Source organism: Cibotium barometz, chromosome 37 (assembly GCF_041138505.1).
Source record: "Cibotium barometz isolate CiBa-2024 chromosome 37, ASM4113850v1, whole genome shotgun sequence".
Taxonomy (NCBI): Eukaryota; Viridiplantae; Streptophyta; class Polypodiopsida; order Cyatheales; family Cibotiaceae; genus Cibotium; species Cibotium barometz.
Window position 1 is genome coordinate 20,410,394 of NC_141082.1, and position 14,329 is coordinate 20,424,722.

The 14,329-nt window shown below is 44.2% G+C and overlaps 1 protein-coding gene across 1 annotated transcript in view; it reads right to left on the reverse strand.

Annotated features, from left to right (window-relative positions):
* Positions 1-13,749, reverse strand: part of LOC147617044 (monodehydroascorbate reductase, seedling isozyme-like) — a 46,955-nt gene extending 33,206 nt beyond the window's left edge. The window contains exon 1 of the mRNA XM_086776672.1: positions 13,531-13,749. Within this exon, the coding sequence (XP_086632798.1) occupies positions 13,531-13,581 (51 nt within the window). The 5' untranslated portion in view covers positions 13,582-13,749. The remainder of the gene's footprint in view (positions 1-13,530) is intronic.
* Between the last annotated feature and the right edge of the window lie 580 nt (positions 13,750-14,329).

Genomic DNA, 14,329 nt, shown 5'->3' on the forward strand with positions numbered 1-14,329 from the left:
GAGCAAACACAATGTAGAAAAACAGCAATGGAGAGAGAGGCGTATAACTCTACTATATATACACAAGAAGAATCCCGAATAATGATGCAATGGCAAGGGAGTGGGGAGTCCATTATATATGGACCCCAGGCAGTAGCCGGCCTGCTCCAGAGGCAACCGACTGGGTCCAGTTCTCCACGACCTGCTCTAAAGGCCAATCGGCCAGCACAAACAGGGTCGACCAGCACTGTCCCAAGGTCGGGTTCAGTCGGCCAATGAAAAACAAGAGAACAACTGGCTGCTAGCACACGACTGCCACCCCAGGCCAAGAAAAAATGAAAAAAATATGGGAAAAAATACGGAGAGTGAGAAAAAATGAGAACAACACCTACAAGGGCAGGCACACCCACAACAAAGACCCTAGTGTCTAGATAAAGACAAGACTTCTAACACCCCCTCTCAGCTCCTAGCTGTGAAACCAACCACAGGGAGCTGATACGCAATCCTGTCTCCCAAAGAGTCATCTGCAGACACGAGCTCGACAGCCTCACCAGGAAGCTCCTATCCAATCTGGTATCCATCAACCAAATCAATGAACCATCCTGCTTCCGAGTCAAAGAGACATCAGATGCTCACAAGGATCAACACCTGTTACGGTGGAAAGCCAAGTCCTTGAAACCTGCTGAAGACCACGCAAGGCCTTCTCATACCTGTCAACCACCCCCTCTGAGTCCAGAACCACAAAGCCTGGAGAATGTGCAACAACCACCTCCTTCTGCAAGTAATCAACTACCACCTACCTGGCTTTCCGAGAGGTCCCCGTGGAAAGAACATCCTCATCTACAGGAGTTTCTTTGTCCCGAATGCTACGAGACATCAAAGCATAGGTCACCTGTAAAGTTTTCTCTGACTGACGAACACAAGAACCACCAACATCAGTACTAGAAAGTTCTTGCCTACTGCTGTCATCAACTGGCAAGCTATCCACCATCTGGTCCTGGAAAGCCTGCACCTGCAGCGTATCCACACTTAAGTGGCCACTACCAAACTGCCACTGATCACAAAACTGAGGACCTGGGAGAGAGAGTGCTGAAAGTTTGTAAACTCCATTCTCCACTCCGCCTTCCCAAACTACCTGGCCTGTTGCCTGGTCCCGAAGAGCAACAAAATGCTCATCAAACTCCACCCGTATGCCAGTCTTGCAAACCTGATGCACTGACAACAGATGAAAACCAAGTGTGGGAACATACAACACCCGGGAGGAATACTTCCCTCCTCTGCCATCGGAAACTATCTCCAACTTGCCCTCACTGTGAACTGGAATAGTGGATGTATCCCCAGTAAGAATGTGACCAGAATACTTGCAGAGATCCTGTAAATCTGAACGGGAAGGTGTCATGTGCCTGGAAGCACCACTATCTAGAATCCACTCCCGAGTATCCGTTGCGGCGAGTCCTCCAACCTTCTCCTTGCTTGAAGAAAATGAAACATCGGTGTCCATCACCTCCAAGTGCAAAAAAGCCGGAGTCTTCATGATTGCTGCTGAGGAATCTTCACCCTTCTCGATCTTCCGCATGGGACACTACCTCCAATAGTAGCCTTTCTCGCCACAATCATTACAGGTCCTCTCTGCCTTTAGTTTCTCGCGGTCAGCATCGGACTTCTTCTCAGAAGACTTCTCCGATGAAGCCTTCCCTTTGCCCGTGTTACGGCCTTTCGACCGTTGGCCAGTTAAGGCCTCCGAACCTCTGCCCTGTGGAGGGTTCGTGAATCATTCCTCCTGGTCCAAGACCATGGGCACAAGCTCCTCCCACGTGATGGTGCTGAGCCTGCCCCCACTGGTAATCAAAGACGAGTAAAATGCTGAGTACTGAGAGGGCAAATGTGACAGCAACGTTATGGCCATGTCCTCTGACGATATCTCCTTCCGAGCCTGGAGAACTTCCTGCTGAAGAGCCTGTAGCTTGTTAATATGCTCCCGCATCGTCGACGACTTTGCAGGGCTCATAACCCGCATCTGTACTTCGAAGGAAATCCTCTTCATGGGCGATACCCTGTTATAAAGAGAAGCCAAATGCTACCATATACCTCTTGCCAGCGTCATATACTTTACATGATTGATTACCTGCGGTGTGCAGTTGAGGAAGATAAATGAACGGAATATGCCACATTATTTTTAGGCAGAAGCAGTAGCAACTGCTCTGTACATTATGCACAGGACACCCACTACAGCTGTTCATGGTATGACGCCTCAACAGAAGTATACAAGCATAAGACCGGATATGTCTCACTTGAAAGTGTTTGGGTGTATTGCATATGTGCATGTTCCTGATGAAGTGAGAACAAAGTGTTTGGGTGTATTGCATATGTGCATGTTCCTGATGAAGTGAGAACAAAGTTGGATCCAAAGGCAAAGAAATACATCTTTATTGGTTATGCTATGGAGCAAAAAGGTTATAGATGTTATAACCCTACCACTCGTGGGATGCGAGTAAGCAGAGATGTTGTCTTTGTTGACGAGATGAGTAGCTTGATATGCACCAGCAGTGAAGGCAACAAAAGATGCAGATGTAAGAAGTGTTAATATTGCACCACATGTAGAGCAGCAATCACAGGTGTTTAGTGGACCTAAAGAGTCCCCTAGTAGTGGATCCAATGTTAGTCCATGGTCAGGCAAGTTGAGGACAGATGTAGGTACACATGTATCACGCAGAGGCAAGGAAAAGGTAGATCAACCTTTTGTGCCTGATCCGTCACCAGGTCACTCATATATGGATGGTGACTCTAGCGACTCTGACCAGAGCCTTGATGAGGAGCTTGGTATTCCAGTTCTGGTGTAAAGAGAACGAGAAATGTTTTGAGGACACGTGGCAGTGATCCAAGTGTACGCAGGTCTACGAGGGTTAAGTACCTTGTTGACAAGTTGAGATATGATGAATATACAGCCCATCATTATACTTACATGGTTAAAGCAATACAAGAATTGGAGTCCACTTTTTTTGAGCAGGCACTTGGAAATAAGAAATAGGAAGATGGCATGGATGAGGAGACGACAGCATTGGATTCAAATGCAACATGAGAGTTAGTGCCTTTGCCTAAGGAAAAGAAGGCAATTGAATGTAAGTGGGTGTATAGAGTCAAGCATAACGCTAATGGTTCAGTGAGTAGGTATAAGGCAAGATTGGTGGCCAAAGGCTATGCGCAAACTTAAGGCATCGACTATGAAGAGACATTCAACCCGGTTGCAAGAATGGAAGCCGTGATAGCTGTCATTGCTATGGCTACAACAAAGAGTTGGTCTTTACATCAGATGGATGTAAAGAATGCCTTCTTTGTCACATGCACTCTTGCACTGTAGTGCATGGTGACAAACTGGCTCATCATCATCAGTGCAACATTGTACAGTATTAGTTCCTTTTAGGATGATATTTGTCGTACGCCGTGACCCCATGAGATTGGACATCATTGGTGTTTCTACAACCGTGTACAGTTCAGTCCGACTCTTGGTCTTCAGAGATCTTCGTTTGGCTTATCGTCGGTCACACCGTCAATCTCTTCAAAGTAATAAAGCAAATACTATTCCAGTAACGCGATAGGGAGCCCTTCAGTGGGTAATTCGGGACCCCATACGGTGTACAATTTCCATCTCTCTCAAATCTCTTAAAGTTTGAAGTCTTAAAGTGGATTGCTAAACTCGCGAAACTCAAGCTACAAAAGACGGTGTAAGCATTTGTGTGAAAGGATCCTCAATTACGAATACTTCCGCCGCATGTTACATTGGTATCAGATTCAGCTTGTCCACACACACCGTATCCTAGCGTGAGGGCATCCTTGGATGGTCAAATTGCGTTCCGGCACGACCACCGACTTCAGCATCATGTCTACAGAGGAGAGCACCCATCAGCCGGAAGAAGTCTCCCCCGGAGGAGACCTTTCTCTTCCGACTACAGCAGACACCACAGCTCTACTTAGAGCTCAGAACCAGCTTCTCATGAAGCATCTCCAACTCTTGGAGGCAATAGCAGCACGTCCTCCTCCGCCTCCAGCGACCCCCGGCTACGTCTCCCTCTTCTTTCAGATGGAACAACAAAGAAGAGAAGACGAGGCCAGACGGAGAGAAGAAAAAGCAGAAGCAGAAGCAAGAAAACAACAAGAAAAAGGAGATTGATGGGACGATGAGGAAGCCCAACGCAAGATCGAAGAAGACCGACGTCTGGCTGAACTCGTGCTCGGGAGCACCAACGAGAGCTCGATCGAGAACGTATGTTACTCGAGCACCAAGGGGAAAAGGAGGCCATGCATCTTAGATACCAGCACCTCTCTTTAGCTTCCCTAGCCTCAAGTGCCACCAGCTAGCAATCCGCAGCATCAACTACCGCCATTCGAAGTCAACCAAATTTTAGTAAGTATGATGGTAAGTGTGATCATTTAGCAGTTAATCAGTTTATTCATCAATTTTACTGCTCATTATCCATTAGCTAGGATCACAGATCCTCAGGATAGAGTCCACGTAACGGCTCCCCACCTTACAGGTGAGACAGTCACTTGGTGGCAGCATATCTTCATATAGACTAGACCACAGGTGTCACAGCTTTTAGCTGGGATACGTTTGTTCATAACCTGAAGACCAAATTTCTCCCGCCCAAGTATATGACCGGTTTGGTAGATGAGTTCTATGGACTCAAACAGAACGGGTCTCCAGTGCTTCAGTTTTCCGGAAAGGTTATTACTTTATCACAGCAGTTAGGGCTATCTGCGCAAGCCCAGATGGAGCAATTCATTCGTGGATTGGATCCCAACATCCAGTTCACAGTTCGTAACTTTGAACCCAGTGCATATGACCGGGCTTTGACTCTCGCTCAGAATGAAGATGAACAGAGGCAAGCCCAAGCAGTCATCCTAGTCCAGTACCAAACCCCAGCAACAGCAACTTGCTGCACAGCCAGGGAAAGGTAATGCATCTTCTAAAGATGCTAAGAAGGACGGCAGTAATAGCTCTAGTTCAGGGGTAAGAAGGATAAAGAATCCAAGCCTAAGAAAACCCCCGATGAAAAGGCTAAGGCAGGCATTACTGGAGGTTATCTTCCTCCAGAGGAGCGAAAGAAATACCAATCAGAAAACATATGTTTTTTCCGTCACATCATAGGGCATGGTAAGAAGGATTGCCACAAATGGCAAGCGGAATAAGCCGCCAAAGCCCCTTCTTCCATTGTTGCCACAGAATCCCCAGCTGCTCCAGGCCCACCTACTACCACCAATGCGGTTCACCTTTTACCTTCTATGCATCCTATGCCATCCGTGGTATTTGGTGCTAAGCAGGAGAGAGAGAGAGAGATGCTGCACAGAAAAGCCTCATCCGAGCTTATGGCTCTGCCAAGCGCCGACAATTTGTAGTCCTATTCCACATGGGCAGTTCTGAAGATGCCATCTCTCCCTAGTTGGCTAACAAGATGAGCTGCACATTAGTACCCTATCATCTGGATGTGGACGAGTTCACACCTGGTCTCCGCACCCACATATCTCAGAAGGCACAACAATTTGCCTTTGAAGTTCAGAAGGCCTCATTCCAACGAGATTTCATTGTCTCGCCTCTTTTGGGGTGTGACATGATCTTAGGAATCCAGTGGTTTCGCCAATATGAGCCTATTCCCAATTGGGGACAAGACACTTTTACTATCTGTAAAGGATTTCCTGAGCCCATCATGATTCGTGGGGATAGAAGCATTCTCGGCATCCCATTGATTTCACACCTTCAGGCCCGACGAGCTATCCGCAAGGGAGTAGAAGGAGCACTACTTTATGTTCGTGCTCAAATAGCCTCTACCTCATCGGTAGCATCCATCTCATCTTCAGTCCCAAAGTTAGCAGACCTCCTGTCCAGACATCAGGACATTATGCTTAGGAACGATCTTCTGCCCGGTCTCCCTCCATCCCGCCTTGAGGACCATCATATTGATTTGGTCCCTGGATCAGAGCCTCCTAGCAGGTTTCCCTATCGTCTTTCCAAGACCTTAGAGGGTGAGCTAGAAAGACAGTTATCTGACCTCCTCTGAGCCGGATTCGTTCGGCCTTCTTCCTCACCATCCTATTTGTCCAAGAGAAGGACAAGTCTGCACGCCTTTGTGTCGACTACAAGGCATTAAATAAACTCACCATTAAGAATAAGTTTCCTATGCCAAGGATTGAGTACATTTTGGAGCGTTTCGACGGTGCTAAATTTTTCACTAAGATCGACATCAAGAGTGGTTACCATCAGGTCCGCATTTTTTAAGCTGACACTCCCAAAACAGCTTTCCAGACAGAGCGTGGTCACTACGAGTTCGTAGTCATGCCTTTTGGGCTTACTAATGCACCCGCAACCTTCAATAAAATGATGTCAAGAATTTTCGCAGTTCTCATTGGTGAGTGTGTCTTCATCTTTCTTGATGACATACTTGTATTCTCAGCCACTGCGGTGCAGCATGAGAAAAATGTGGAGAAAGTCTTGCAACTTTTGCGAGATAAAGGGCTCTAGATAAACGCCAAAAAGTCTATCTTCGGCGTTAAGGAAGTTCAATACTTGGGCTATATCATCAGTTCCGATGGGATTCGACTGGACCCCTCAAAGGTTCAGGAAATCTTAGATTGGGACATCCCTCAGACCGCCCAAGAAATTCATTCTTTCGTAGGTCTTTGTCAAGCCTACAGCACCCACATTCATCAATTTTCCAACCTTGCAACATCTCTCACCGACTTGAAGACTCGTAAACAAAAACTCTCAGTCACAGACAAGGCGCTTGATGCATTCCGTGCACTCCAGAACGCTGCCTCAGAAGCGCCTGTTTTTAAGTTAGCATCTTGAGATGAACCTTTCGAGGTCATTACCGATGCCATCAATGTAGCCATAGGTGCATTTCTCCAGCAGGACAATAGACCCGTGGCATACTACAATAGAAAGTTGGATGTCGCCGAAAACAATTATTCAGTTTATGACAAAGAGCTTTTGAGTGTGATCACAACGCTCAAACATTGAAAGCCTTTTCTTTATGGATAGGTCTTCACAATAAAAAGACCACAAAGCACTTAAGTGGCTTCAAGCCATGCCAAGTGCCCAATGGAGTGATCGGAGATGTATATTCACATGTTCAAGCTTGTAAGATTTATCAAAAAGTAAAGGTTCCACATACAAAGAAGCCTGGGTGACTTCAACCTTTGCTTATTCTCGACGAACCTTTCATCGACATATCTATGGACTTTGTAGGGTCTCTACCAGCATCCACCGGATCCCATAACACTCAGTGTTTCACCATTATGGATCGCTTCCGTAAGTTCTGCATGCTCATCCCATGCAAGCATACGACCACAACTGAGGACGTAGCCCGTCTTTTTCTCAAGCATTGGTATCCAATTTGTGGTTTGCCTAACACCATCACCTCCGATAGAGATTCCAAGTTTACCTCGCATTTCTAGAGGGCATTATTCGAAAACTTTGAAACTAAGTTACAATTATCTAGTGCATTCCATCCACAGATAGACGGCCAGACAGAAATTTATAACCAGTTGGCCTTTAATGTTCTCAAGTCATATTGTCATGACCAACAGTCCAAATGGAAACATTACCTTCCATTGGTCCAAGCTATCTTGAACGATACTCATTCATCCAGTGTCGTACAGACTCCATATAAAGCAGCCTTTAGTCGCCGTTTCTCTTCTCTTTTGACAAGATTGGTGTGTCTCCATCTCTAGAGGCTAATAAAAACATGGAAGCATTTTCCAAAATCATTGAGTTAGTCAAGGACTGCTTGACCAAAGCATAGGAAGCTTATAACAGACACGCAAATAAGTCTAGACGAGATGTCCACTTCAAGGAAGGGGATTGGATCTATCTACGCATCATGAAACAAAGATTGAAACAAGTAATCAAACGTTGTCCCAAGCTTTCATTCCATAGTTTTGGACCTTTTCCAATAGTTAAAAAGTTAAGTGATGTCTCCATGAAGTTGAAATTGCCTAACAGTTGGACGATGCATGATGTTTTCCATGTTTCTTGGCTAAAACCATATGTTGGACCAAAAGTTTTTTATGTTTCAGATGAATAGCAGCCAAACGTGGTAGACGAAGCCGAAGTCATCGAGCCTGAGCAGATCCTTCTTCATCGTTGGAAGCATGGTTCCAATTGACGGATACGTCAGTTCTATACGAAGTTCCGAGATCGAGATACCCACGAAGCTGTATGGCTAGACAAGGAGTTCTTTCAAGAGTACCCCCAGTAGTTGGCGAACTACTTGGAAGCCATGAACCTACCGCTAAGCTAAGCAGGAGGGAATGTCACATGCACTCTGTAGTGCATGGTGACAAACTGGCTCATCATCATCAGTGCAACATTGTACAGTATTAGTTCCTTAAACCTTTTAGGATGATATTTATCGTACACCGTAACCCCATTGTAATCCTCAGTCCAGGATAAGTCAGGCTCGAGCTACGTAGGTCATTCTCAATCTTAGACAGTCAATTAGTCAGTACAAGTCCCTGCATACAACCAGTTTTCAACATTCATCTCTTCATCGTTTTGCTACAGCCACTTGGTGAAGGTAAAACTCAACATTCATACTCATTTACAATATTCATACATGGCCTAGAACAGTCCCAAACAGTCCCTATCTCAACCCCAGAATTGCATAGGCTCGAGATTGGACATCATTGGTGTTTCTAAAGCTGTGTACAGTTTAGCCCGACTCTTGGTCTTCAGAGATCTTGCGTTTGGCTAATCGTCAGTCACACCGTCAGTCTCTTCAAAGTAATAAAGCAAATACTATTCCGGTAACGGGATAGGGGACCCTTCAGTGGGTAATTCGGGACCCCATACGGTGTACAATTTCCATCTCTCTCTCCCTCAAATCTCTTAAAGTTTGAAGTCTTAGAGTGGATTGCTAAACTTGCGAAACTCAGGATACAGAAGACGGTGTGAGCATTTGTGTGACACGATCCTCAATTACGAATACTTCCGCTACATGTTACATTCTTGCATGGTGATTTGCAAGAAGAAGTTTACATGATGTAGCCACCAGGTTATGAGAGTGATGCACATCCATATTTTGTATACAGATTACGCAAAGCCTTGTATGGCTTGAAGCAAGCACCCAGAGCATGGTCAAACAAGATCAGGGAGTATCTTGTTACCATTGGATTTCAGATATCCAATGCAAATTTTTCACTTTATGTGAAAAAGACAGAGAGGGATCATGCTATTAGCCATCTATGTGGATGACTTAATTATCACTGGTGATAGTGATGCAATATTTTTTGGGTATAGAGACGGTGAGATCACCTCATGGCATTTTGTTATTGTAAAGGCCATAATGCTTGGACATGTTGTTTAAGTATGGTATGACAGGTTGTAAGCCTATTTCAATGCCATTGGAGCAGAACACAAAGCTTTCCGCAGATACAGGTGAGCTTTTGGAGGACCCCACTACATACAGGCGCATAGTAGGTAGCTTGATCTACATGACCATTACTAGGCCAAACTTTAGTTATGTTGTTGGACTTGTAAGTCAGTTTATATAGGCCCCTAGGAAGCCACACTAGGATGCAGCTATACGGATTCTTAGGGACAAAGTCCACAGTTAATTATAGACTTTTCTATGAGGCTGGTATAGAGATACAGCTACATGGATACACAGATGCTATGTAACTATTTGGCCCTCCTAGCTCTATTTCACATGGTGAAACCCATGCCTGGACACCAGACAGGTGGAAGAAGACATGGGGACAGGGTCCATAAGGATTGATTAAGAAAAAGCACCATTCTTGGTCAAAAAGCAAGAAAAAGCAAAAAGTCAAACAAGGTTAACCGCGAGCCAAGGGCACCATTGGAAAGAGGAGACTAAGTCGGACCAAAAAGCTAAAAGGCGCTTTCTCAAAAAGCAACTCTAAGGCCAAAAAGCAAGGCCTTAAAGCCAGATGCAAAGCACCAAAAGTTGAGTAATATTTTATTAATAAAAGTAAAAAGAGAAAAGCAAAGCGTAAAAAGGCAAAGCAAAAGCATGAAGGCTTTTTGGCAAAAAGCAGGGTCTCTTACAAGTATAAAAAGAATTGGACTTCTCTTGTAGTACCATGAACAAGATCATTGAAGATTAAAGAAGATTGTGGAGTATGTGTAGACATCATTATGATCATGGAGAGCTTCTTCTTCGCCATCAACACCTTCTCCAACTTGCTTTTCAGATGTACGATTAGCCCTAGACTTTTATGGGCATATACATGGGCGATACGGACGCATGTACGGAACTATACGGACATGCACGGACAAAAATTTCAAAAACCCTAAAACTGCTCCAAAAATCCTAAAAACTACTTTTTGGATGTTTTTATCGCCCAAAAACCATTAAAACAGGTTTTATATCAGTTTTCTTGCGAGAAAGAGCTTTTCCATGGTTTTCTTCATGGACAAGACTATAGGAGTTGTGGAGATTACTCATGGAATGAGGAAGTGTTTCTTGGACTTGGACATATAGCTTGGACATGGAGAACTTAGACATAGAGCTTGGACATGGAACATGAAGCTTGGACATAAACATGAAACTTGGACATATAGGTTGGACATGAACATGGATCTTGGACTTGGATTTGGACTTGGACTTGGACTTGGATCTGGACTTGGACTTAGACTTCAACTTCGACTTCGACTTCGACTTCAACTTGGATTTGGATTTGGATTTGGATTTGGATTCATTGGACTTGGATTCATTGGATTTGGATATTTGGATTTAGTACTAGCTCGGTGAGAGATACTTGTGGATCATCCCCGTGGTGTGCTCGACATCAGAGATCTTGTACGTCGACATCGACATCGACTTGGATATCCTACATCGGCATATTTGTTTGTTTTGTATTCATTGATTATATTGATCCAGGCCAATATGCCCGTGGATTGTTCCTGAATAAATTCCTGAAAGGGGACGGAGCCTGTTCCCCACTCAATGTGGTGTGCTGTGCAAGATCCCCATTCCCTTTTCTCTCTCCCCTCTCTCTCTTTATATTTTTCTCTCTTGGACACGTGGTTGAGTATGTCACTGCACGCCCCGCTGGGCTTACATGCTAGATGTTGATTGGACTGGTAGTGTTGCAAATAGGAGATCTACCAATGGTTTTATGTTCTCATTTGGGAGTACTGCTGTGAGTTGCAGCAGTAAAGAGTAGCCAACAGTTGCCTTGTCGAGTACAAAGGCAGAGTACAGGAGTGCTGCTATGGCAACTTGTGAAGTAGCTTGGTTTCAGAAGCTACTTGGTGATATGGGTGAGCCCGTGGATAAGGCAATTGTCATTTATTGTGACAACATAAGTAGCATACAATTAGCCAATAACCCAATATACCATGCTAGAACGAAGCACGTTGAGATGCACTATCACTTTATAAGGGAGAAGGTTCTAGTAGGTGATGTAGATCTAGTATATGTTAGTAAAGAGGATCAAGTGGCCAACATCTTCACGAAGGCATTAGACACAGAGAAGCTCCACAGGTTTAGGAGCTTACTTGGAGTGCAATGTGTGGAGTTGAGCTTGAGAAGGAGTGTTGAGATGTCGAGCTCAACTAGTGCTACAGCGGACATTGATGACCCGCCTGGGTGACAGCTTCCGCACTTATGCCATTGGCATGGTTGGTGAGATTATGATCGATATGCCGCCAATAGTTGACAGGCTGTGTGACAACCACTTTTGAGTACTAGACCATTTTGTATGTTGTTGTAAGAGAGTACTTTCCCTTCATGTATGTACTCTTATCTTTTAGTTATATGGTTGTAGAGAAAAAAAGAAGATAGAAGAAAATTCAACTATCCATCTCTCGTGTCTTGCACTCGTGTGTGTGCGTGTGTGTGTGTGTGTGTGCGCGCGCGCGCGCGCGCGCACACGCTTGCTTGCAAGAAACTCAAGCTCTCTCCCCCCCCCCACGTTCTCTTTAACGTAGACATAATTGTTCCCTACAACCAAATTAGAGGTAAAGTCAGAGGAAGATTATGAAAAAATTGGAACCATTTTGACAATCTAAAAGATGCCTAGAGGAGCCCATGACATGCACCAATGGTTTGGACAAGCCCCTTTATGTATGTACTCTTATCTTTTAGTTACATGGTTGTAAAGAAAAGAAGAAGATAGAAGAAAATTCAGCTATCCATCTCTCTCGTGTCTTACACTCTCTTGTGTGTGTGTGTGTGTGTGTGTGCGCAAGCTTGCTTGCAAGGAACTCAAGCTCTCTCTCTCCCCCACATTCTCTTTAACGTAAACATAATTATTCCCTACAACCAAATTAGAGGCAAAGTCAAAGGAAGATTATGGACAAACTAGAACCATTTTGACAATCTAAAAGGTGCCTAGAGGAGCCCATAACATGCACCAATGGTTTGGACATGTATTGGTTACAATATTAGCACATTTTACAAATTTTAGAGAACTGTAAGGAGCTGGCCGACCTATTGACTTTGCCATCAGACTCTTGCCATCAGCCCAAACCAAGCGCAAGAGAGTCAAGAACAAGGGCATGTAGTCACGACATTCGGATCAGCAGAGTACACCTCCATATCAGTGTTTTCATTGACACACAAAGGAGGGCAATAAGCATTAGTTCAAGCACATCATTCAGGGCTCAAACCTACTTGAAATAGTCATTCATTTAGTAATATATCGCAGGAGTAGGTTAGATAAAGAGTTTGCTTCTACATAGTTAGCATGTTACAAGATGAACAAGCTATGGAATAATGCGGCTGCAAAGAACATGACCTGCAAAAGTGAATCCTATGGAGGATGAACAACACTGCCTTAATGGCATAAAACACCTTTAGCTATGGAATAATACGGCTGCAAAGAACATGACCTGCATAAGTGAATCCTATGGAGGATGAACAACACTGCCTTAATCTGTGATTGAGTGATAAGAAAATGTATTGACAAGGTGATTAAGTGCCAAGAGAAGTGTCTGTGGGCTCTAACCTAAGTGGTAATGCTTGAGCCTGCTGACTCTATGATTCTACCTTTCCAGGGGTCTGTGACATCTTTGAGCTTGACCTTGAAATTACCCCACGAGTACTTGGTCTAAAGTTCAAACGCTGGCATCCTATAGTGCTAAGAAAAGTGTGGGACTACACATAGGTCTAAGGTTCTAACCCTTGCACTATATAGTTAATTTTTCCAAAAAGAAAGCGTTAAATGAGATCAAGACTGCATTGAAAGCTTGGATCCCGGTGCAGTTCTTGGTAGAAAGGCAAATAAAAATTGTGCTTTTCGACTGGCTTGCCTCAGTGTTTTGAAATCAAGAAAAGAAAAAGCTTTAACCAGATATTGAATTAGCTCTTGCAGCAAGATTTCCGTTTCTGGAAATCCATGTAGAGGTTGCGGATAATCAAATGTGATGGACAGGAAAAGGAAGCATATTCGGTGATGTGGGTGAAAATTTGTGCACTGTGTGATTGCAAGGACAAGTGCAGAGGAGGGGATCCTTGTGCCAGAATCCCTTTGATTCAAAGCAATGGCAAAAAAGATAAAGGAACGGACTTGAAAAGCAGAAAGGGGACTCACCGCAGCAACGCCTCCACCGAGAATGACGTACTTGAAGAAGGTCTCCGCCATAGCTCTACGAAGAAGAAACACAGAAGAAAAAGGGAGAAAGTTTTCTTGGTGCTTTGCACAGAAGAAAACCGAACGAGAAGGCCGTTGATATTTGCGCTACGTACAGAAAACTAAGATACGGCCGCGCACAAAAATGCTCAGTGAACAGACAAGACGTTCTGTTGGAAGAAGACAAACAGAAAGAGTCCACCTTCTTATGACTGTTCTAACTTTATGACACACATAGCCGTCCTTTTAGACCAATCAATGCCCAACACGAGAGGTGTCTATTTCATGCCGACTAGTCCAGACTCCACCCTTACCACTATCTTTCACACTTGTCAGATGGCATCAATGGATAGCATTGATCAAAAATCGCGACGTTTTTTTCGACCATCGAATAAAGTAAACCAGGGTGAGTAAATTAAACTATAGAAAACCGAGAAAAAATCATCTTCATAGTTTACTTCCTAGTTTACTAAGTGGGCATAGTTTCTTCCTAGTTTACTTTGTATTTTACTATACGGGCATAGTTTAGTTCTTAGTTTACTCAGCACTTCCTAGTTTACTCAAGCACTTCCTAGTTTACTTCGTGGGAGATGAGGGTGAATTTGGGTTTGGGACTTAGAAAAATTTGGATCAAGATGTTATGTGCAAAAGTGGAATTGAACTCTAGTCCTTGGATCACCAGTAGAATCATCTTACCACTACACTATAGCAAAAAAACTATGTGGTTTCAAGCCATTATATTTTATATTTTTCACTCCTA